This window comes from Corythoichthys intestinalis, chromosome 11 (genome assembly GCF_030265065.1).
Source record: "Corythoichthys intestinalis isolate RoL2023-P3 chromosome 11, ASM3026506v1, whole genome shotgun sequence".
Classification (NCBI taxonomy): domain Eukaryota; kingdom Metazoa; phylum Chordata; class Actinopteri; order Syngnathiformes; family Syngnathidae; genus Corythoichthys; species Corythoichthys intestinalis.
The window spans coordinates 25,681,854-25,708,703 of record NC_080405.1 but is presented as its reverse complement, the minus strand read 5'-3'; the positions used below and the strand labels follow the sequence as shown (position 1 = coordinate 25,708,703).

The window sequence follows — 26,850 nt, the reverse complement described above, 5'->3', positions numbered from 1 at the left end:
TCGCATCTTATTCTATATCCACACATGGGATCAACCTTTGTTGCAATCTATACTGAAGGTCAACAAGTCCTGTTAGCAAGATGTCAAAACAAACTGCGTAATGTATACACCGCCTAAACATCAGATCAGGAATCTCGCTCTACTAATGTAGCATGTCGGATATGGAAGAATAAATGATTGGATCTTGTAGCCAGAGGACTAAATCAAGAGATGGAGAACTCATCAGGCATAGGTTAATTAAATACCACAGGGTATGATTAGTTTCAAATTTAAATACACACTCTGCTCTTTTGTTCACTACTATCCTGAGACAGAACACTTTCTCAGGCCAATCACTGGCTTAGTGGTGAGTCCATTATCAAATACTATAAGGACCTGGGTTTAAACCCAGGTTAGAAAATACAAAACTATCGTGCCTTTCAGTGAGCTGGGTGTTTTGGCATCATGATGTAGCATTACAGAAAATGCAAAAAATATATCAACAGGTCAAGGGCGTAGGTTTGCATAGGGACGGTAGGGACATAACACTACCAACTTTTCAGGATGCTCAAATTGCCCCTACCAACTTTTATGCAACCTTATTTGCATTATATAATGATTCAATTATATACATAGGTAATTTAGATTGTCTTCCCATGATGTAACGATAGAATTAACTATACCATCATTAAGTGAATTACAGTAGTTTCAATACAGATTTATTTTGCATTAATCATTTAGCCTATCAAGTAATTTGATTCATATAGGTGAGAAATGTAGCCTGACCCCCGTTCACCTAATCTGTTTGGTCTTATTAATGTCCCGTCCCCAGCAAAAAGTGTACATGCAGGTTATGCTGTTATATCGTCCCTACCAATATTGAGACCAAACCTATGCCCTTGCGACAGGTATAGATGTGTGTGTGTGTGGGGGGGTCTCATTCTGTCTACTACACGAGAGCACATTTCACAAGAAAAATTATGTTTTAATTTCACAGGAATTACCCGCATTGCCGTCATGGCTTCCAAATTTGAGATAATAATTTCAATTACCTGACGTCACTTTCTTTAATATGTCCAGCAAGTTCTTCAACAAACTTCTCTCCTTTCATCCAATAGATTATAGGTCTCCTGTTTTCTCCACTGTACCCAAAAAATGCCTTGCAGTCCAGACTGAGAGGCATGCCTGCAACATACAACACTGTTTTAAATACACAGATAAACCACAGAAACCGAAAAATGTACAAAATGTGACAATTCTGAGGGGCATTTGATTATTAGCTTCTTGATTTTTGAGACCATTCAGATGTACAGTGGGGCAAATAAGTATTTAGTCAACCACTAATTGTGCAAGTTCTCCCACTTGAAATTATTAGAGAGGCCTGTAATTGTCAACATGGTTAAACCTCAACCATCAGAGACAGAATGTGGAAAAAAAACAGAAAATCTCATTGTTTGATTTTTAAAGAATTTATTTGCAAATCATGGTGGAAAATAAGTATTTGGTCAATACCAAAAGTTCATCTCAATACTTTGTTATGTACCTTTTGTTGGTAATAACCGAGGCCAAACATTTTCTGTAACTCTTCACAAGCTTTTCACACACTGTTGCTAGTATTTTGGCCCATTCCTCCATGCAGATCTCCTCTACAGCAGTGATATTTTGGGGCTGTCGTTGGGCAACATGGACTTTCAACTTCCTCTACAGATTTTCTATGGGGTTCAGATCTGGAGACTGGCTAGGCCACTCCAGGACCTTGAAATGCTTCTTACGAAGCCACTCCTTTGTTGTCCTGGCTGTGTGTTTGGGATCATTGTCAAGTTGAAAGACCCAGCCACGTCTCATCTTCAATGCCCTTGCTGATGGAAGGAGATTTTCACTCAAAATCTCTCAATACATGGCCCCATTCATTCTTTCCTTTACACAGATCAGTCGTTGTGGTCTCTTTGCAGAAAAACAGCCCCAAAGCATGATGTTTCCACCCCCATGCTTCACAGTGGGTATGGTGTTCTTGGGATGCCATTAAGTATTCTTTCTTCTCCAAACATGAGAACCTGTGTTTCTGCCAAAAAGTTCTACTTTGGTTTCATCTGACCATAACACATTCTCCCAGTCCTCTTCTGGATCATCCAAATGCTCTCTAGCGAACCGCAGACTGTTATGACGGCAAGCCGTTAATGTGGATCCAAAACAAAGACCAGGAGATCAGTAGAGCGAATGTTTGTATTTAATGAGTACAACAAAAGGAGCACGCTAGGAAACGCGAGTATAACAAAGTACAACTGAGAGAATACGCTAGAAAACGCGAGTATAACCAAGTACAACTAAGAGAGCACCCAAGATGGCGTGAATATAACTGAGTACAAAATTCTAACTACAAAATCCAAAAGAGCACAAAAGTAAATAAGATCAAACCAGAACACGACCGAAGATTGTCGGGAAGCACCGAGGATGACGATGAGCACACAGCGGTAAGCAAAGCAAGTAACAAGCATATGCAATAGTCCAACACGGGTGACAGGACTCCTTAAATAATAAGTGCTCCTGATGCGCCACAGGTGTGTTGTGCAGCCCCGCCAGTCTAGTTGATTCATGTGCTGGAATGAAAGGAAAATAACTGAGAAGGCACACAAACGTGGCAGAACCCCCCCTTCAACGGACGCCCCCTGGCGGACCACCTGGTTTCGAAGGATGGAGACACTGGAAATCCTGCAGAAGTGACGGGTCGCGGATCCAGGAGCGGGGGACCCATTGGCGTTCTTCAGGACCATAACCTTCCCAGTCGACCAGGTACTGCACCCCCCTTCCCCGCCTCCTAGAATCAAGAATAGTACGCACCGTATATACCGGCCCACCGTCAACCACGCGAGGGGCACGAGGAGGCACTGGTGGAGGGTTCAGGGGGCTGGTGGAGACCGGCTTGAGCAGAGACACGTGGAAGGCTGGGTGGATCTTCATTGAACCGGGAAGCTTTAGCCTGACCGCGATGCGGTTCACCACAGAGTCCACAGCAAAAGGGCCCATGAACCTAGGGCCCAACTTCTTGGAAGTCCCAGCAAGGTGCAAATCCTGCGTTGATAACTAGACCATCTGACCCGGACGATAGACTGGAGCGGGCCTTCTGTGGCGGTCAGCAATCAGGCGGTTGCGGGCTGCAGTGCGGACTAGTGCAGCCCTTGCGTCCCTCCAGACTCTATGGGCCCTCCGCAGGTGCACTTGGACGGACGGCACGACAACCTCGGCTTCCTGAGAAGGGAACAGTGGTGGTTGGAACCCGTATGCTGACATAAAAGGTGACCTCCCAGTGGCTGAGCAAACGAGGGTGTTGTGGGCGTATTCCACCCAAGGCAGGTGTGAGGACCAAGAGGCCGGATGCAGTTGGCAAACGCAACGGAGGGCAGCCTCCAGCTCCTGGTTGACCCGTTTTGTCTGCCCGTTGGACTGTGGGTGGTAGCCGGAAGACATACTTGATGTGGCCCCCAAGGCTTTGCAGAACGCTCTCCAAACCCGAGACACAAACTGGGGTCCCCTGTCAGAAACGAGGTCAGACGGAATGCCATGGGTTCGAAACACGTGTGTTACCAGCAGGTCAGCGGTCTCCAGAGCTGAAGGCAACTTGGGGAGAGCGACGAAGTGCGCCATCTTGGAGAATCGATCAATCACTGTCAAGATGACGGCTGGGTCAGGCCGTAGTTGCCCCTTTTCCACGATGAAACCAAGGAATTGCATTGACCCACGGTGGAACTCGCACTTCTCGGCCTTGACAAACAACCTATTTTCCAGAAGTCTTTGCAGGACCATGCGGACATGTTGGCGGTGTTCCTGCAAGCTTCTTGAAAATATTAAGATGTCATCTAAATAAACAAAACAGAAGACATTTAGCATGTCACGAAGCACATCATTTATGAGGCTCTGGAAAACAGCGGGTGCATTAGTCAGACCAAAAGGCATGACTAGGTATTCAAAATGTCCGAGCGGGGTTCTGAAAGCGGTTTTCCACTCATCTCCATCCCGAATCCTAACCAAGTGGTAAGCGCTGCGCAAGTCTAACTTGGTATTTATGGTGGCTGACTTTAACGGTGCGAAGGCCAAATCTAATAATGGCAGCGGATATTTGTTTTTAACAGTAATCTCGTTAAGGCCCCGGTAGTCAATGCACGGCCGAAGACCACCATCTTTTTTGCCAACGAAGAAAACCCTGCTCCCAATGGTGAGGACGAAGGGCGAATTAGGCCAGTTGCCAAGGAAGAGGTTATATATTCTCTCATAGCCTCCTGCTCAGGTTTCGAGATTTGGTATAACCTCGAGCTAGGTAGTGGGGCATTGGGCTGCAAGTCAATGGCGCAGTCGTAAGGGCGGTGCGGAGGCCGGGTCCTAGCCTGGTCTATACTAAAATCCTGTTGGAGATCATGGTACTCGGCAGGAAAATTTACCAAATTAACAGGCTCGGCAACCGTTTGGGCTTGATCAGGAAGTAGGCAAGCCGAGCGTAAGCAGTTCGCGTAACAAAAGGAACTCCAAGTCACTACTTGCGTCTTAGCCCAGTCAATATTAGGGTTATGCACTTTTAGCCAGGGGAGCCCTAGCACAACCAGAGCAGATTTGCATGGCATAACCAAGAAGCTACAGACCTCAAAATGATTCCCGGACAGCTTGGTTTTAAGCGGGGGCGTTATAAACCTTACGTCCGCCAGGGGTCGCCCATCGAGATCTAAAACCTCCTTAGGAGTAGAGAGTCTTATAAATGGACATTTAAGAGCATCAACAACACTCTGGTCTATGAAACATTCATCTGCCCCTGAATCTATTAAAGCGGTGAACCTAAAATTAACCCCCCCATGCGAAACTTCTCCCGGCAATTGCAGTCTCATTTCACCTCGAGTTTGTTTTAGTTCATTCAACTGGTTGCGAGGCAAATCATTTGACTGATTGCCATCATGTACGAACCTGGTCCCCCCTCGGGCGAGAGGAACCCCAGGGGCCGAAGATCCAGGGCGACGTGAAGAGATCGCGTCACAGGCGGCAACGTGGTGCCCTGGCAAGCCACAGTAAAGACATAAGCCCGCCCTCATCCGTCTCCGCTGCTCCTCCGCAGAAAGACGACCGCTGCCGAGTTGCATTGGCTCCTCCCCCGTCAGGACCGGACTCCGCGTCGGCGTAGAGGCAGATGGTGATTCGACGAAGCCGTCCGCACGCACCGCTGCCGGACCGTACCGCGACGACGACCCACGACGTCCCCGCTGCTCCAAGGCTCGTTCCCTCTCGCACTCCTTCAGTCGATTGTCCAATTTCACGGACAAAGAAATCAGGTCTTCCAAGCCCGAAGAATCCTCCCGGGCCGCCAACTCGTCTTTTACCGCAGATGACAGCCCCCTCCGAAAAAATTCCACACAGCGCTGCCTCGTCGTAACCGCACTCCGCGGCCAAAATGCGAAATTGGATGGAGTAGTCCGCCACGCTAAGATTGCCTTGAAAAAAATCCAGCAGGCGGCTGCCTGCCTCCTTGCCTCTGAACGGGTGATCAAAAACTCTCACAAACTCTGTTTTAAAAGTCTCGAATGACTGACGGATTGCCATTGCCCAAGTGGCTGCTTTACCGGCAAGGAGACTCATAGTATACGCTACACGGGACCTGTCACTCGCGAACGTATATGGCTGCTGGTCAAATACAAGGGAGCACTGGTGCAGAAATTGTCGGCAAGCGCCGGGTTCTCCCTCGTAACGATGGAGGTGTGGCAACACCGGCTCCCGGAAAGAAGCCGGTGGAACAACCGGAGACGGGGCGGAGTAATCGGGCGCCACGGCAGCGTTACCTACGCCACCGGACTGTACAGGTGGGGCCATATTTTCTATTCTAGTGGTTAGCGCGGTGATCCCGTTCACTAGTTCATTTAACGATTGTTCATGCTTGCTGATCATATGGCCATGACCGGCAAGCGCATGGCGAATACCGAGTCTGTGGGATCCACGGTCGGACTATTCTGTTATGACGGCAAGCCGTTAATGTGGATCCAAAACACAGACCAGGAGATCAGTAGAGCGAATGTTTGTATTTAATGAGTACAACAAAGGGAGCACGCTAGGAAACGCGAGTATAACAAAGTACAACTGAGAGAATACGCTAGAAAACGCGAGTATAACCAAGTACAACTAAGAGAGCACCCAAGATGGCGTGAATATAACTGAGTACAAAATTCTAACTACAAAATCCAAAAGAACACAAAAGTAAATAAGATCAAACCAGAACACGACCGAAGAATGTCGGGGAGCACCGAGGATGACGATGAGCACACAGCGGTAAGCAAAGCAAGTAACAAGCATATGCAATAGTCCAACACTTGTGTATGGTGACAGGACTCCTTAAATAATAAGTGCTCCTGATGCGTCGCAGGTGTGTTGTGCAGCCCCGCCAATCTAGTTGATTCATGTGCTGGAATGAAAGGAAAATAACTGAGAAGGCACACAAACGTGGCACAGACGGGCCTGGACGTGTACTTTCTTCAGCAGAGGGACACGTCTGGCAGTGCAGGATTTGAATACCTTGCGGCACATTGTGTTACTGATAGTAGCCTTTGTTACTGTGGTCCCAGCTCTTTGTAGGTCATTCACTAGGTCCCCCCGTGTGGTTCTGGGATTTTTGCTCACCATTCTTGTTACCATTTTGACGCCACAGGGTGAGATCTTGCATGGAGCCCCAGATCGAGGGAGATTATCAGTGGTGTTGTATGTCTTCTACTTTCTAATAATTGCTCCCACAGTTGATTTCTTTACACCAAGTGTTTTACCTATTGCAGATTCAGTCTTCCCAGCCTGGTGCAGGTCTACAATTTTGTCTCTGGTGTCCTTCGACAGCTCTTTGGTCTTGGCCATAGTGGAGTTTGGAGTGTGACTGACTGAGTTTGTGGACAGGTGTCTTTTATACCGATAATGAGTTAAAACAGGTGCCATTAATACAGGTAACGAGTGGAGTCTCAGTAGACCTCGTTAGAAGAAGTTAGACCTCTGAAAGCCAGAAATCTTGCTTGTTTGTAGGTGACCAAATACTTATTTTCTGCTCTAATTTTGAAATAAATTCTTTTAAAAAAATCAAACAATGTGATTTTTTTTTTTTTTTTCCACATTCTGTCTCTCATGGTTGAGGTTTACCAATGTTGACAATTCCAGGCCTCTCTAATCTTTTCAAGTAGGGCAACTTGCACAATTGGTGGTTGACTAAATACTTATTTGCCCCACTGTATGCTTGCTGAAGCTATTCAATTCTGATGGGGCAATGCAGCAGGTGTGTGTATGAAGGGTGTCATAACTGATTAAGACCGTGAGTATATTTTGTGTTTTCAGCATGTCCTAGTGATCAAAATCATAAATTGGCTTTTTTCCTTGTACGTGTAAAATGCTTGAGTATAGCTTGTTTGTTTAATCAAAGCTACAAACTCAGAAAATGTGTGAGACTGATTTGTTCATTATCATTTTGGGTTGGAATGAGAGGATATTTAACAGAGTTTGAATGAAAGGATCCTGCTGTTCTCCTGAAAATAATGTTACTGAGGCATTGTAAACCAAGCTGGCAAATCATAATTTCCAGTGCATCATTGCCATGACACATCTATCTTGTTTGTGTATGAGTGATGCTGGATTGATTGCGTCTCCCTTATCAAAATTTTTACAAAAGGCACATTAAAAATAGATGTCATATAACACTGTAGTCAATAAAAATTTAAACGCTCTTGCTTTAATTATGCCTGACTAACATGTCAGTGCTGTTTAATGTAGCCCCCATGAGACATGCACATACAGAAGCACCCGAATATGAGCATTATATCAGACTTGTGTTTAATCTGATGCCACAATCCAAGCATGAAAATTGCTGGTTATCAGATGTTCGCATCTGTTTCTTTTTGCTTGCAAAATTGTGTGATTTTAGCTTTGTTGTCAGACTTCTTTTCCCACTGCACATTTATTTGATTTGTGCACACTAGCCAAAATATGAAATGTCACTGAGTTGTACTTCCATGGAGCCCAGCATCTAACTCATGTTCCACATTCATTTATTATCATTAAATAAGCAACTGTTACTAATGTTTTCTGACTACTATATGTTCCCACATGATTCACTTGATTTTCACTTTCAGAACCTAACCCTCGTACCACAAATTGATAAAGTGCTTGATAGCATAGAGAAAAGCCAATAATTGAAATGCGATGGGATGACAAACACTTATGGGATAAGTTAAATTAAATAAAACTTTCCATTTATGCGGTTGCTGGCTTCCTTAAAACTATCAGAGCATTCGATTTATTTTCTGTAACTGATTTGTTTGTCTTGTCTTCCAACACTTCCAATTCCATCACTTCAAACTTGATTTTATGCTTGCGACATCCCATGCTGAATGCTATTAGACCCACAGTCACATCCACTACTTTCATACCAGTTGCCAACGAAATGTGTGAAATCTCAGAACGAGTGAAAACACACATCAAAGTGCCTCCTAGTTAGGATCTTTGTTTTAAAAAAAAAAAAAAAAAAAAAAAAAAGCTATCTTTGTAGATTCTGTGCAAAAGACAACAACAGTGGATTCATCAGGTACCAAGGAAGTCGAGTAGTGTTGTCCGATATTATCGGGTACCTGATAATATCCACCAATAAAAACATTTTATATGATAACGGATAATATTGACATCTATTTTTCTATATTGGTTTCCGGCCAATGTGCATAGGGCCTTTTTGGCATTTTGCACTTGCTCCAAAAACTAATGCTCGCACTATTTTGATTTCAACAATAAATATAAAGGTGAAATATAGGCACTTTCCCCATAACTTCAATTAGTTCTATTTTTCACAGAGGGTGTATTTGGAAAACCTTGAAGTTGTTGCTTTTATCATTATTAAAGTATCCAGTGGGGCATCATGATACAATTAGCCATAACATGATAAGTCCACGACCGCATGTATCAGTTTGATATTGGAATTGGATTTTTTGTTGCTGCTACTCATTGGAATATCGGTTATCGGTTAAAAATTAATTACTGGACAACTCTAAAGTCGAGCTATAAAAATAAATAAATAAATAAATAAAATAAATAAATAAATTTGAATTAATTAAAATTCAAAATGTAATGAAAAACATTAATTGAAATGGAAGACACTGACTTATAAGTGTTATAAAGATGCAACAAATGACTGAAAACAAAGCAATCAGGATAAAATGATGGTGAAGAAAATAATGGGTGTTAAAAAAAAAAAAAAAAAAAAAAAAAAAAGAAGCATAGAATACACACCAAAAGACCTGGAAAAATTTAGAAATGTTTGCGCTTTGATTCATTTTGAAGATATTTTTAATGTAAGGTCTACAATCTCATCTAATTTATTTTTATTACATCTAATTCGTAATTCAGCCCCCTCCTCTTCAGTGTGGCCTAATTATCGCCAAGACGAACATTAAATAAAGGTTACTGAAATTTCCCCTTTTCCCTAAGAAATCCAGAGGTATCAAGGGGGTCTTTGAAGAAGTGTGTAGAGACGTGTATGTTTTAATTATCTTAATAAAAATTACTTGTACAATTTCTACTTACTTTTTTTAATGGAGTTTGACAAGAAATATTAATTTTGCATTTTGGCTCATGGCTGGGATACACAAGGCATGCGGATACTAGATAAAGCAGTGAATAATGATGTAGAGGCTGGCTTATTCATGACAAGCTGTAGGAAGCTCAATTTTCTATTGAATTTGTGCTCGTTAGGTTTGCGGGTGAGCTAGAGCCTATTCCATCTGTCTTTGGGCAAGACGTGGGGTCCAACATGGACCCTTCACCATTCAATCACAGAGCACATTTGTACAAGCGATTAGTCACCTGGACAAAATGTCCTCAGTACAAAACTAAGACAAAGGAATTGACCTTGCATTTTCAATATTAATAAGAGTAGACAACTCCAGCCAGGTCAAGTTATAATCACAACTTTTACTTTTTGTTTTACAAGTCTTCAATGTGGCCAACATCTGCAGTATGGACAACATCCATGCGATAATCAAACACCTCCCGGAGTGTATTAGTGTATAATAATCAATGATGAGTTGAACGCATGGTGATCTATGTTATTGAGTAGTGATGGAACATAAACTCGATATTTCATGTATCCCCACAAGAAAAAGAAATTTGACAGGCAAAACAGCTCCTCTTTGCTCATTTATTCCATGACAACTCCTTCCTTGAAAACTGAAGCAATGCACAGTAAAATCTACATTCCTTTTGAAAAACCCTGCATACTACAATTTAATGGAACACTTTTATGTGTACAGCACTGTATAATCATTCTGTAAACATGCATCTGATGAAAACAACCAAAAAAAACATTAACATGTTGATGTCTCTAATACAATCAATCTGCCTTGGTTTTTCTGCACTTGCTCCATTTCTGCTTCCCTCATTGCCAAAACATGGGCAAGAACACGGTCAACTCATGTTGCCTGTTATTCACCCGGAATATGCAATTGTCTTTTGTCTAGAGATAAACTGATATTCAGAAATCTGACGTATATCGGTATCGGGCTTTTTTAAATCCGACCGGCCGATATGAAAAAAATCAATTTAAAAGTGGGTTACTTCGGCTCAGATGCAGCCGTGCCTCTCCCCCCTGCCTGCTGTCTCCTGCACTAGTCTTCTGATTGGTTAAATGGTAATGGTAAATGGAGTTACACTTGCATACCTGTCAATTTGTACGGTTTCAGTGTAATTGGTTCAAATGAGCACTGATTTTTGAATGTGTACACCGTACGTTCAAAATCTGTACGTTTTTCGTGCTTTACATTTTTTTTTTTTTTTTAATCTCCGGATTTTGTCACCTTTTCGGCAAAATACCAGCAACAGTGTGTGAAAAGCTTGTGAAGAGTTACAGAAAAAGTTTGGGCTCCGTTATTGCCAACAAAGGGTACATAACAAAGTATTGAGATGAACTTTTGGTATTGACCAAATACTTATTCTCCACCATGATTTGCAAATAAATTCTTTAATAATCAAACAATGTGATTTTCTGTTTTTTTTTTCTCCACATTCTGTCTGGGAGAACTTGCACAATTAGTGGTTGACTAAAAACTTATTTACCCCACTGTATACACTTGTATTACCCCTTACCACCTTTTTAAGGCCCTCAAAGCGCTTCAAACTATATCCTGATCTACCTACTGGTGACGCAGCACCAGGAGCAACGTGGGGTTTAGTATCTTGCTGAAGTATACCAGCTATTTGTTAACCTTTCATTCAACTTTGGAAGAGATGTTTCTGATTTGAGGAAATTCAGGCACTTCTGAAGCTATTATTTTCTATTTGTGTGATTCAATAAACATGCTTTAGGCATTTCAATTAACTTTAGTGTTTGCATTATTCTTTTTTTTTAACGACAATTTTTGCACTTTTACTGCAAATAAATATCGGCTCTAAAAATCGGTTATCGGCCCCTCAACTACTAATAATCGGTATTGGTACTGAAAAACCCATCTCGGACGATCCCTACTTTCGTGTCTCTCCTTTTTGGCCACCATTTGAGCTTGACTTAACAGCAGCCATTTCAACCAACCAAAAGAGTATAAATCTGACTTTAAATGGAACATTGGACTTAAAGACTTGTAGGCTCTAATAAGCAAATAATTGTTCTCTTTTACTAAAATGTGTTATTACAAACACAAAGTATTGCCATTGATTCAAAAATTTATAATATTTAGGACCTACAGTGGGCGCTATGTTTTATGCGTGCAATGGACCCTTGGGGTGATGACGTAGATTGTAACTGTCACTCGACGAATACTACCGTGTTACTGCAATTCCTTCTACGTGGCGAGACGTCCAATACATTCACTCATTGGTTAAAAGCGGCGAGTACTTACTATTTGTGTTTTTAATGAGTTTTTCATTACCTTTTCATTGCATGTGTTTCCTTCTTATAGATTTAAGCATTGTATTTTCTTGTGGTAGCTTTAAAGTGCATGTTACACGAAAAAGCATGTTTATTTCATAATACACGCGGTATTTTATGCTCCTGAATGATATGGACCGCTTGGATGCGTGTGGAAGCGATCGCTATATTTATTTAGTTTTTTGAATCCCGAGAAAATGAGTGACTTCCGGCTTCGGTCTTGCATTGAGGAGGAGGGTGCTCTGACGTGTACGGGTGAAGGCGTCCTCTTCACTAAACAGCCGTACTGTTGTGTATGAGGACTAAGGATTCAGCTGATTTTGCGGATTAATACGTTTATTTTTTGCATCACGCCAGCCAAACTGCTGCAGAAAAATCTTGCTTTATGAGGGAGGGGCGTGTGCGCCTTTTTGGAGTTTCAAAAGGTTCCCATTCACCGTGGATATTGGCCAAAACAAGCCCTCCTACTGTGGGACCATTGTTTTGTATTATGTCAAATACGAATACAGCGATTACAAAGTAAACACTACAAACTTTCTTTAAATAAAGGACTACTTACGTTTGATCATTGATAGGCATATAAAAAGCTCTCCTCATGCACATTAGCTGCACACAAATGCAGCCGCCCTCCTCCCGGGAACGAACTGTAAACTGCTCTCTGCTGGGCGGTTTGCCGATCCGCGAAGACAATCGACAACCCAGTCGTCATGTCAAATAATCCGGGCTAGTTATGTGTGATTTTCCGCTTCGAAGACTTTGAAACAGCACTCGGTTCGGGTTAGCATGTCGGCTAGCTGTCACGCCTCTTGGTTTGTTTACATTCTCCGAAACCGGGGAAGGGAAATGACATATGTCCGATTTAGGTGTCATAAAATATCGTTCGGGAGGTGCGACAGTAAAGGTGAAGTCGACAGTTTTAACCATTATGGAGTAATTTTGCCATGTCGTCCTGGATAAGTGCATTTTTATTATTTCATATTCCATTTAGTACAAGACTGTTATTTGTCATGACCATGCCATTTATTTAGCAATTGGGGAAAATACTTGTATAAAAAGAATATCCTGTGAAAATATTGAAGTAAAGAGACAGAAACAATGACATTTTGCCGCTCTCTTCGTCGCGGTTTCCTCGTTGTGAATAGTTCCCCCTCGACTGGCTGACTGGTCCTTCTCAAGCCATTTATAGCTATTGGGGAAAAATACTTGGATAAAAAGAATATCCTGTAAAAATATTGGAGTAGAGAGACTGAAACAATGACATTTTGCGGCTCTCTTCGTCGCGTTTTCCTCGTTCTGAATAATTCCCCCTCAATGGGCTGTATAGTAAAACTGATGAGCCCAGTCTCCCGCTGACGTCATCCACCTGTTGGGGACGCTAGAACCCTATAACGGTAGGCGTGGCTAACCGGCAGATTAAAAGACTAATTTCTTGTCATCTGCGCTTTGCTAAATTGTTGTATATAGTCGAATCGTCTCAAAATATGATTCTAATTCACATAATAATGCTATTTAAGAGTTTTTTTCTCCTGTCGTATGCTCTTTAAAGCAGATTGTTGATCTGTTGACCACATTAGTAACGTAGCATATTGAAATCACACTTATTTTATACTACTACGTTTAGTTTATCTTTAGTATGTTCTGTCTGTATGCAAAAAAAAAAAAAAAAAAAAGCTGAAAGCGCACTGTAGTACTGTTGATGTCAAATTCTCCTCTTGTAGACGTTTTGCCGGTGTAGCACATTTTGACAGAACACCATTTTTTTCCTACTCTCGTCTCGTCTCATCCAGTCTTTCCTGTTCATTTTGCGTTTGCTGCTCGTTTTGTGAAATATCAACAGTGCTGTCATGCTCATTAATGTTCCTCTCGGGTTCAAATTGAAAGGGTTCAACAGATGATATTTTTATGTCGCTAGAGTCATACTCTGGGAGCCTAGCAGCGTCACCATGTGACGTCACTGCCCTGCGACGTCAACAACAATGGCAACCTATTAGTTAAACTTTACAAATTCTATAAAAACGAAAACATCAAATGGGGTTTTCATATCATATCATATCATATCATATCATATCATATCATATCATATCATATCATATATCATATCATATCATATCATATCATATCATAGCATAGCATAGCATAGCATAGCATAGCATAATAACGTTTATCTTTTGAGAACTACAAGTCTTTCTATCTGTGGATCCCTTTAAGGTCCCAGCCACATTGTCATCAGTCAATGTAATGAAAAATTCAACCACAGTGATACAAAACAAAGCACACCCTTTTTCAATCTAAAACATTCAACACCTGTCTCATGTATTTGGTGGTTTGAAAAGTGTGCCTATGTGTTTTGGTAAAAGCTGACGTTTGGGTCTCAGGCTCAATGGGAGCACATGACAACACGTTCTCATTTCATCCAGTTCCATCCTGCCTCCAACAAATGATTTAATGTTAAATCCTTTCTTTTTCTCTTATCCTCAAATGCTTCAGTATTAAATCCTTTCTGTGTACACGGCAGTGACACCTTTCTAAAATCGCATCATTTTAGCCAACTGCAGCTTCCCGAATTGTCAATGGTAATCCTTTCTGAAGATTTAAGAACATATTTTTCCCATTTTTGTTGTTGTTGTTGTCCTATTTAAGTTATGAGTGATCGTCCTGTTTTTGTACATGTCTCTCCTAGTCACTTTTTTCAATACCCTCTCCTTCTGATTGTCACTTGAACTTTTTGCCTGGATGCAAGGTTTGAACTTGACAAGTGAAGTGATTTCTTCTACTCAGTGACAGGCCAACAGCGGGTAGTCAAAGATTCTAGTTTAAACCACTAAAGCTATAAAAGAACGATAAATGAAATGAATATTAATCAAACAATAATTACAAGACTATTGTGGTATTTCTATACTCATTACATTAGTAATTAGAAACACTTTGAACATTGGGATTTTGTATATTGACAGTATGAAAAGTTAGAACTACAAGTAGTTATAGAATATCACAATACAGTATATACGTTTTGCATGATTCATATGTATAGGCAGTTATCATGCTGTAAAAAGGCTGTTGAGAGAGCCAGTAATATTGACAGTGCAGTATTGTTGGCGTGATAGGATTTAATAAATATGTGGTTTAGAATGATTTCTGCAAATATTAAAACATTTCTTTCTCACAGGAAATGAAGCTGCCAGAAAGCAGGAAAATGAGATTTCACTATTCCATCCACATCATTCTATCGTACCGTCTGTCATCGATTTTATCAGTTGCAATAGACGTCCTGCCTTTTTAGTCTTGGGAGCACAAATATTCAAAACCCAAGGTGATTCTTAATAGCTCTCTCAGGAAAGACAATCAAATCTCCGTCTTTGCCCATATTTGGTAATTTCCCGACAGCTCTAATTAAAAAAGTTCCTTGCTCTTACATACCTATTCTAGACATTTGATTGGCTCGGGGACTGGCCTCGTTAAGAAATGTTTTAAATTAACAGATGAAATTAGAAAGGAGATTAGTGGCGATATGCTTGACAAGGTTAATTAAATGACCATTCATAGGGGCTTTGTAAAATCTAAACTGACAGTGAAAGAGCAGCCAGAGCTGGGTTTTGCTTTATTGTAACTTTCAAGTGTTTTCCACTGTAAAATGATATTTCTTAGAACAATATATAATTCCCCCTTATTATCATAATAAAACAGAACATGATATGCTTACTATGTACTTAAAGGACTGACTTTTTTTTTTTTTTTTTTTTAATTGTGTCTTGATGCAAAAGAAACAAAACAGTGCTTTTATTGGCCTACCTCACATATACGGTCCTTCTCAAAAAATTTGCATATTGTGAGCTCATTATTTTCTGTAATCTACTAATGAACGTTAGACTTTCATATATTTTAGAGTCATTACACACAACTGAAGTAGTTCAAGCCTTTTATTGTTTTAGTATTGATGATTTTGAAAAAAAAAAGTCAAGAAAACCCAAAAATCCCTATCTTAAAAAATTAGCATATTATGAAAAGGTACTCTATAGAAGCTACTAACCCAATCATCTGAATAAACGAATTAACTCAAAACCCCTGCGAAAGATTCCTGAGGCTTTTAAAAACTCCCAGCCTAGTTCATTACTCAAAACCGCAATCATGGGCAAGACTGCCGACCTGACTGCTGTCCAGAAGGCCATCATTGACACCCTCAAGCAAAAGGCTAAGACACGAAGAAATTTCTGAGCGAATAGGCTGTTCCCAGAGTGCATTATCAAGGCACCTCAGTGGGAAGTCTGTGGGAAGGAAAAAGTGTGGGAGGAAATGCTGCACAACCAGAAGAGGTGACCGCACCTTGAGAAAAATTGTGGGGAAGGGCCGATTCCAGACCTTGGGGGACCTGCAGATACAGTGGACTGAGTCTGGAGTAGAAACATCCAGAGTCACTGTGCACAGGTGTGTGCTGGAAATGGGCTACAGGTGCCGCAATTCCCAGGTCAAGCCACTTTTGAACCTGAAACAGCGGCAGAATCGCCTAACCTGGGCTACAGAGAAGCAGCACTGGACTGTTACTCAGTGGTCAAAAGTACTTTTTTCAGATGAAAGCAAATTTTGCATGTCATTCGGAAATCAAGGTGCCAGAGTTTGGAGGAAGACTGGGGAGAAGGAAATGCCAACATGCCTGAAGTCTAGTGTCAAGTACCCACAGTCACTGATGGTCTGGGGTGCCATGTCAGCTGCTGGTGTTGGTCTACTGTGTTTTATCAAGGGCAGGGTCAATGCAGCTAGCTATCAGGAGATTTTGGAGCTCTTCATGGTTCCATCTGCTGAAAAGCTTTATGGAGATGAATATTTCATTTTTCAGCATGACCTGGCACCTGCTTACAGTGCCAAAACCACTGGTCAATGGTTTACTGACCATTGCATTACTGGACTCAATTGGCCTGGGGTGGCGTGGCTCAGTGGTAGAGTAGTTGTCCCCCAACCCAGAGGTTGTGGGTTCGATTCTTCGCCCTGATGAACTCGCCTAAGTATCCTTGAGCAAGATACTGAACCCCATGTTGCTCCTGGTGCTGCGTCACCAGTAGGTGAATAGTGAGATAGTGTAAAGCGCTTTGAGCGCCTTGAAAGGTGGAAAAGCGCTATATAAGTATAACACCATTTACCATTTACCAACTCTCCTGACCTGAGCCCCATAGAGAATCTGCAGGATATTGTGAAGAGGAAGTTGAGAGACACCAAACCCAACACTGTGGATGAGCTTAAGGCCGCTATCGAAGCATCCTGGGCGTCCATAACACTTCAGCAGTGCCACAGGTTGATTGCCTCCATGCCACGCCACAATGTAGCAGTCATAAAGTTAGTCATAAAGACAAAAAACACTTTTTTGCATTGGTCGGATGAAATATGCAAATTTTTTTAGATAGGGATTTTTGGTTTTTCTTGACTTTTTTGTCAAAATCATAAATATTAAAACAATAAAAGGCTTGAACTACTTCAGTTGTGTGTAATGAATCTAAAATATATGAAACTCTAATGTTTATCAGTACATTACAGAAAATATTGAACTTTATCACAATATGCTAATATTTTTAGGACTAGTACATATTTTTGGCTGTTGCTGCATTAAAACCTCTCCTGTTCCAAAACTATGTCCCCATAGACTGTGCTATACAGCCTCTGCCAAATGCCTTTTAAAGTAAGCCCTTACATGTAAAATATGACCTATTCGTAGATCAATACATGACTCAATCTATAGTTTGTCCAAAATAACTTCTAACTTTCTACACGGTATAACTTGTAGCTAAGACAACTGATTGGTTGTACTGTATTTTCTTCATTCACAGTAACTCTCAGACAGATTAATGTCATTAAAGTTCATCAAGCATTCAAATCACAAAGATGTGGAAGACTTTTGTTAAACAAGAGAAAAACAGGAGAACAAGCAGTTTTATGACATAATAACTACTGACATGCAGATTCGCAACATATGTCAAGCCTGTGCAGTTGCTCTAGGTGTTGTTGGGGCTGTATGGCAGATAGCCAACCTCACACTGCCTCACTCACACTCAATTCATTATTCTCTCGCAGACACAAAAATACCCCCCCCCCCCACCACCACATACACACACGCACCCCCACACTTGCACACCCTGGTAAAATAAAATTTTAAAGGGAATTCCTGCCAAATAAAAATCTTGATTCTGATTTCAGGATTGTTATCCTCCAGAAAAAGTCACGACTTGTGAAACAAATGAATGAGAGGTGAGACAACAAATTGGACATTGATATAAATACTGAATCAGAGTGGACCGACTAACAAGTGCTCCTTCAGGTGATAGTTTCGACACTTCGACAGATTCTGAAAAGTATTTCGAAAAGAAAATCATTGCATGATTCACAGTCGCTTTTTTGGGTTTATACTCAAATTACAAAATAATTGTTATGAATTAACTACTGAAACATGTAATAGATACGTTTGATGTGGACTACAATTGCAAGTGCTCATACTTTGTGCGCATAGCAGTGCAGTTAAGGTGAAGGTAAACACTGATTTTACCATCCGATACATCTCTGGGCCTTTTCCATCTTTCATGCACCAACACTATCCAAAATACCAGATTACGGTATGAGAAATGAAATGAAAGAGCATGCCATTTTCGTGGCACACTTTAATGATAGAGAAAGCCATGAAACATGACTCATTCGTTGGAAACAGCATTTCGTGACCCTCTTTTCTCTTGCGCTCTTTGTCTGTCAAACTCCTTCTATCGCTCTACCAAGACAAATCCTGTTTCTTGTGATGTATTATACTTTCTTAAGTGTTTTCTTCCATTTGTATGTTTTGATTTAGGAGAAGATGCAGACTGTGGATGTCTCCACTTGACATTTAGAATGCCACAGTGCATATGATTTGTTTTAAAACACAGTAAAATCACACAATTCTTCCATTTAAAAGCTATGAATCTTACATCGCTCAGATTCAGTGCATTGTGCATAAAAACTTGGCTAAAATAAAAACAATCAACAAGGCAATGGGGTAAATTTACCATAATATGCATCATTTCATAACACTTATTTTCTTAAATTGATTTCATGACATTAACAATAGCTTCATTTCCATTGTAATTTTTTTTTTTTACATAATACGAGATTTTTAAAATTTCCAAACTTAAGCATGTTTCCAATTGAGGCTGTTGTTTGAAAAAGGCTTGTATCTCTCGTACTTCGTATCGTATTTCTCGTAAAATTGCTAAATTTTACTGAAGAAAGATGGACACCCAAAGCTTTTGCGTGTGACGAAGTAATTATGTCACTTGGTACATAATGTCCTGTAGCATATAAATTAAAAAAAAAAAAAAAAAAAAAAAAACGTATTGCCTGAATATAAGCTGGTGTTAAATGGTGTTATACTTATATAGCGCTTTTCCACCTTTCAAGGCGCTCAAAGCGCTTTACACTATCTCGCCATCTACCTACTGGTGACGCAGATGGTGTTTTTTGCATTGAAATAAGACTGAAAAAGTGGGGGTTGTCTTATATTCGCGGTCTAGACGTTAAATCCCATTCACGCTAGATGGTGCCAGATCTCATTGAAGCGATGTTCTGTCATGATAGATCTCAGCTACTCTCAAGTTTAACCAGTTTTCATTATTTTATTGCAATGTTTTTCCTTATTCAGATTTGTTTCAAGACTACAGTTAGACTTCACTTTGATGGTTAATGCAGTTATTGCAATTTTGTTGTTTTATCACAATAGATTGGTTTATTTACATTTCAAAAACCAGAAGCCATTCATTTACGAATGTGATTGCACTTTAGTGTACATATTTAAATGTTCAGATATTAAGATTTGAATGAGGCAGAATATCATGCTTTTTCTCTAAAATATATTGTTATAACCATTTGTTTCAGATGTACTGTAATTATTTTCTGTATAAAAATTAATTTGGTGTTCAAAAAGTCTTTTTTCAAACTTGAGTCTTGAAAAAGAGGGGGTCGTGTTATAATCAGGGCCGTCTTATATTCGGGCCAATACGGTAATTTAAATTAAAAAAAAAAAAAAAGGATGTTTGCATTGTGCTCTTGCAATATATTTTGACTCAATCCCTGCCATTGACTGTGATTTACATTCATGCGAGAGGACAGGAAAGACAAGGATGTGACTGTGCTATCTCACTGGTTGCCATTAACGGCAATATACGGGTCATCCATTTTGACTTGTAGGGCTAATAACGATCTGGCAGCGAATGAGTAAAGATCAAAATGTCTGAAAACCTGAAAGCTTAAGCACTTCTTTTGCGATATTTGAGTGTTCTTTCAAAGGACAGGCTTTTCCATTTCCGCTTTTTCATTGCAAAATTACAATTTTGCGAATTACTAGAGGTAATGGAAATGCAGCTAATGTTTGAACATGCACAAGAGGCTTATAAATGGTTGACAAAAACTAAAATAATGCAATATCTCAAATGTAGGCCTTGAAAATTCAACGTGGAAGAGTCTAGGGCATACCACTCCAACTTCTCTCTCTGAAATCTGAAAGGGGATACTGACAAGGCACATAACCATTTTAAACGATGTGAATGAGGAGATAGAATGAGCTGAAAGGAAGACAGTAGAACTGTTTGAGATAGAGGCAGTACTAGATGGAAGACAGACAGATGGAAAAAGCACGATAGAAGCAGATACCTCACAGGGACAGAAGGCGACAGCCACACTGAGATAAATGCTTTGGGGGTAAGACCGAGACAGACAGGGATGGGGGTGGGGGGCAGAAAATATGCCACCTTATCTTCACCCGCTTTTTACAGCCAAACTCTCACTGGTACCTTTTACACTTCTGTATGTGTGAATGTGTGTTATTTTCCTCTTCAATATACTTCATGGAATGAGGGTAAGGATGGAGAGGAATTTGTCCTGAGGGAGTAGCAACAGACATTACTTGAGAAATAGGCTTAAGTGACCCCGAAAAAATAAAGTGCTTATTGTGTAGCCGGGAGAATAATCTGTTCTCAACCTTCCTGACACCAAACACACATGAAAAACGAAAATAAATAGGAACTTTGCCTGCCAGCAACTGGCACACTTGCCAGATGTAGCATGTATTCGAAAAACTGTTGTTGCTAATTCATAGAATTTGGTCTACACGCCATTAATATTCATTGAACATGTTTACCATGTATGGGGAACAAAATCTCCAAAATTACCCACTGGACCTTTTGGCAGACTGTTTTAATTTACGCAAGCCGATCTCATGAATATTTGATGAGACAAAAGAATGTGAATATCATAATTACTATATCGTCTCAGAGAGTCTATCACAGACATACCTGCATCAAATATTGATACCTACATGCTGCTCCATCAAATTCAAGTAGGACATGTTTTTTTGGTGGTTTACTGTCAACACTGTCTACCCAAACCATGAAAAAAAGTACTTTTGTATTGGAGTTACCATGTTAAAATTACACAAAGTGGTGCCTGATGAAGGACAGATTACATTTCTGACAAATCTGCTGAAGACATCTGATTAGCAATTAGACATAACAGTTTTAATCCATTATATTTGAACTATTTATAAGAACTCTATTGAAAGCAAAATGCGATATGATGCCCTCTAGATGCAGTAAGTGCAAAGTGGTTTAATATTTTCAAAAGACACAAGTCCGACCCCACAAACCGTTACTTCAAATATTGCATTTTGTAAGCAGATCATGAAAATTGAGGAAATATCTTAAAAAAAAAAAAAAAAAAAAAAAAGCTTCAAAACCTCTTTAAGCTGCAAATAGATTGTGTTTTTGCTTTTGTATTGGACTATATCCCTCTAACACCTCAAGCTACCTTGATTCAATGAAAAATCAGTGTCCTCATATCTTAAATCAATCTTTAATTACATATTTAATCTGCCTCTAGCCCACATTAGTCAAATAATAATGAGTGAAAGGAATTGTGTTGATTACCCACAGAATTATGGCATGATGGAGGGCAGTAAAGGTGCCAATATGAGAGGTGGAGCAAAAAAAAAACAAAACAGAGGAACAACCTAAATGAAGGGAAAGTGTGAGCAATTGAAAAAAAAGTGAATGACGTGCGTGAATAACAGATGTGATTGGAACTCAGTGATGTAAATCTATCAGAAGCTAAAACAAGATATTTAAAAATAAGTGTGGGTATGCAAGCTTCACAGCATCAAGTCTGCATTTACAGTCTACACAATTGTGTTTACAATATTGCTATAGGTTGTGTGCGGTTCCCATTAGAATGTGCAAACAGTGTACAAGGCTCCTTGAGGCCTATTTGAAACTACATGACTTTGGAATTAATCGAAACACACAAAGAGCCATATCAGTACATGCACCCAAACACCTTTCTGCCTACAGTGGTAACATTTTTGCAGATACCGCTGCACAGCAGGACTTGCGCGCATGTGGGCATGTGAACGTGCACTCAGTCATCCAGTGCTGCAGCAAAACAGGCACTGTACAATTTAGAACACAAGCAAGTCTGAAACAGACATAATGAGACCCTGTCCGTCTTTTTTCCACTATAATTACCTACCTTACATTTCTTTCCTTAAATTGCCTGTTATTTCATGTAATCTTCCCAACAAAAAGAATGGCTGGAATTCAGCAATTTTATTTTATACTCATAATCATAGTATTACAAATTTGAATTTGCAGTTAAAAAAAAAAAAAAAAAGTAAAAAATGTAAACTATTTCTTCACCGCACTCTTTTTATAAATCACACTTTTCAAGAAGTATTGATGAATGTGAGACATGTATGGAAAGATTAATATGATTATACTGTCGAAGTATGAAAAACAGACATCTTAACCCTTAAAGATCCTGGCCTATTTTGTCCAATTTTACATGCCTTTGATATTGACTTTAGACAGTATTTCAAAGATAAAATTGTTGACAATAGTCTGGTTGAGTCCCATTTTTCAGGACACCATAATCTTCATGTCCAAACTGTTGTTTTCTCCACTGACCAATTATAATCAACATTTTGAACCCAAAAAGACAAAAAAAATTCCCCAAAATTTTTGTCAAAATTTGTGATATTGATGTCCTATTGACAACCAAACATGCTCGACGTACAGGTTTTGAAACCTGATAATATTTATTCGACTCATTAGGATAAACATTCAACAGAAAAAAATGAGACTGAATATTTTTATATTTGATAATTCAACAAAAACATCAGGTATGGTCATAGGAGTTTTTGGCCTTTACACATACAATGGTCAAAACCGGTTATATACAGTAGACCAGCAGTACAAAATAGTTGAAAAAACAATATCTATATGGCGGAAAAAACTCAGGTGACTTGAAGTTCCACTCTGAGACCCCCAATTTGGCCAACTTTCAAAATTGTCATATATACATGTGTGATACATCATTGGAAAGCTTAAAATCTCAATTTTCTGGGGGAAGAAAAATTTTGAAAAGCAGGGTATTTAATTATTATTATTTTTTTTAAATTATCGCATACTTACCTTGTTTCGATCCAAAAACTCCATGTAGCATGTATCACTGAGTGTCAAGACACAGCTGTGAGTGGCCACAGCTGGATTTTTTGGGGGATTGTATGGGTGAAACATGGTGATATAACAAGGGTCGCTATGCAGAAATCGCAGACATCAAGGAGTGGTCGACATTTTCTTTTTCATATATTTACCCTTTTAAAAGTTTTTTTTCAATTTTTCTTTGTTTGGATCAATTATTTATCATCTAAAATATTGGGGAAAATACGACAGTAACAACAACAACAAAAAAAAAACAATTAAGCGACAATTGTGAATATCCGTGACTTTTTTACGGACACCATTTTTTTCATTGTGACGTAATTTGTTTAAAAGTTTAAAATATGTGAGTGAATAATTTTTTTTTAAAGTTGTTGTTGTTTTTTTTCTAAACAAAATATTAGACATCAATTAATGATTCTAAGCTAAAAATGACATTTTGAATAATAAATATAATGAATTACCTTCGTTTAATGGCTGGGTTGAAACAAAAGCAGTTGCGCGATCTCTGTAATTGGGGGTTTACAGGGTAAAACGGACAAATTAAAAATAGTTTGGGGGCTTGGTGTTCCATGAATCTGCAATTGCAGCATATGGACATATTGTTCTATCAAACACAACAGTTGTTTTGGCTTAAAATACATCAGTTTCTTTTACAGAGGAGTGCAAGAGCAGAAACGGCTTTTTCAGTCTTGTTTGTGTTTTCCGCCATGTATATATATATATATATATATATATATATATATATATATATATATATATATTAGGGTTGTCAAACGATTAAAATTTTTAATCGAGTTAATTACTGCTTAAAAATTAATTAATCGTAATTAATCGCAATTAATCGCAATTCAAACCATCTATAAAATATGCCATATTTTTCTGTAAATTATTGTTGGAATGGTCAAATAAGACACAAGATGGATCTATACATTCAACATACGGTTCATAAGGACTGTATTTGTTTATTATAACAATACATCAACAAGATGGCATTAACATTATTAACATTCTGTTAAAGCGATCCATGGATAGAAAGACTTGTAGTTCTTAAAAGAAAATGTTAGTACAATTTATAGAAATTTTATATTAAAACCCCTCTTAATGTTTTCGTTTTATTGAAATTTGTAAAATTTTCAATCAAAAAATAAACTAGTAGCCCGCCATTGTTGATGTCAATAATTACTTACACAATGGTCATGGGTGCTGAAGCCTATAAAATTAGTCGCACCCAAGCGCCAGCAGAGGGTGGCAAAACTCCATAAAACACAATTAACACGTGAGCGTTTCACTGTACCGTCATTTAAATCTGTCTGAGCGGGGCATCTGCGTTAATTGATTCAAATATTTTAACGTGATTAATTAAACAAATTAATTAACACCCGTTAACGCGATAATTTTGACAGCCCTAATAATATAATAATAATAATAATAATAATAATATAATCTCATCTAACCCAAAAAGGGTTGGAGGATATCTCTGTGAGGTTAGGCATTGCACCCACCACCTTATCAAAGTATATACATACAATCAAGCTTCTCGAACACACACATCTACTAGTAAATACAAATCGAAAAGACAAAGTCGGGAAAAAACGAATATAACATCTATCAAAAATATTGACAATAAACTAGTTCAGTTCAATATATTCAGGCATGCCAATCAGTTTCTATCTGAACAAGACAAAGGGCTAGTAAAGTTAATTTTGCCTACACTTATAGATTAGTCAAATGGGAGGCCATTGAGATCCACAAGCGGGGCACGAGCGGGGCGTACATGCGCTCTACAACCTGGACCAGCATCCTGGAAGAGTGAATGGTCAGCAGAGGGTGGGACTCGCCTGTCAATCTGACAGGTAAGTCACACCTTCATCCATCAGCTGATAAAAATGCGTCACACCAACACTAGTGACTCTCTGACGAAGGCGACGACTTAGACAAAGGGCTATGTCATACACTATGTCACACAACACTGCTGTCAGCCTGTCACTCTTAACTCGCCGAGTCGTCCGAAGAAAACTATGACAAATCTGGTCCATCCTCTTTCTCGAGTCTATGAAATAATGCATTAGCTTACACTAAATTTAGTTTTTGATTCATTCCACACGTTTTAAAATCACTCGCTCAATCCAACCGGCCCTCACTCGCTACCTCGCCTACCTCTCCTTAGGTGACTCCTCACTCGGCAATTTATTAAAAATGAAAACATTACGTCCATCCTTCGTGACCTCACAATGGCTCCTGGGATACGTAGTTTTTTGTGGTGCTTTCGGTTTTGTATAGGACAAGAAATGATGGAAATATGGCGATAAACACGTGGTCCATGCAGCGTTTTAATGTTTATTTATGAGGGCAATAAAACTGTAAAACTCAAATGACATTATTTCCCGTTTTACTCGGTCAAATGACTTCAAGTAAAAACGAGAGTGAACCTTAACTTCCGCACTTTCAAACAAGACAACCCACCGGCATGTGAGTGACGCAATTATAATATGACGATGTTTCAAAGATGACATGCACACCGGAAGCATGGTCACGTCCCATGAATTTGAAGGGTTTTAAGAAGAAATAACCAAAAGAATAAATCGGTTCTATAAATTATTCATTCATTCATTAATTTTCTGAACTGCTTATCCTCACAAGAGTCATGGGGGTGTTGGAGCCAATCCCAGCAAACAACCGGCAGGAGGCAAGGTACACCCTGAGCTGATTGCCAGACAGTTGCAGGGCAACCATAGACAAACAACCATTCACACACACGCACACCTACGGACAATTTGGAGTGCTCAATCAGCCTACCATTCATATGTTTAGGATACGGGAGGAAGCCTGAGTGCACGGAGAAAACCCATGCAGGCATGGGGAGAACATACAAACTCCACACAGGGAGGCCAAAGCCGGAAGTTGAACCAAAAATCTTGGAACTGTGAGGCAGACATGCTGCCCTTCTATAAATCATCATGGATGAAAAAGAACTTGCACATACTTAACTTATTGAAGAAGTGTACAGTGTAATGCAAAGCAGGTTTAAGTATAGAGGAGTTGGTACTTACCGGGTGTGATCTCTATCACTGTATCTTGTCTCTCTGGAGGGAATAGGACTTTAGGTGGCTGGGTGGTCTGGAGAGCTGCAGGAAAGCAGGGATTATGAGTGTGTGAGCATTTTAAGATCATAAATCCAACATGATTAAGGCTGGGGCTTATCAAATATCCTATTGATTTTTCACATAATTGTGTAAAAATAGATTATACAGTGGTATGAAAAAGTATCCGAACTTTTTGGAATTTCTTACATTTCTGTATCAAATTACCATCCAATGTGCTCTGATCTTTGTCAAAATCACACAGATAAAAAAAACAGTGTTTGCTTTAACTAAAACCACCCAAACGTTTGTAGGTTTTCATATTTCAATGAGGATCGTATGCAAACAATGACAGAAGGGGGAAAAATAATTAAGTGAACCATCAGATTTA

At 39.6% G+C, this 26,850-nt stretch overlaps 1 protein-coding gene across 3 annotated transcripts in view; it reads right to left on the bottom strand.

Annotated features, from left to right (window-relative positions):
- il1rapl2 (interleukin 1 receptor accessory protein-like 2) overlaps window positions 1-26,850 on the bottom strand; it is a 409,390-nt gene that overhangs the window by 37,628 nt on the left and 344,912 nt on the right. For all 3 annotated transcript variants that reach the window (XM_057850397.1, XM_057850395.1, XM_057850396.1), the window contains exons 7-8: window positions 26,430-26,504; window positions 1,032-1,164 (exon numbers count right to left, since the gene is read on the bottom strand). In XM_057850397.1, coding sequence (XP_057706380.1) covers window positions 1,032-1,164; window positions 26,430-26,504 — 208 coding nt within the window. The remainder of the gene's footprint in view (window positions 1-1,031; window positions 1,165-26,429; window positions 26,505-26,850) is intronic.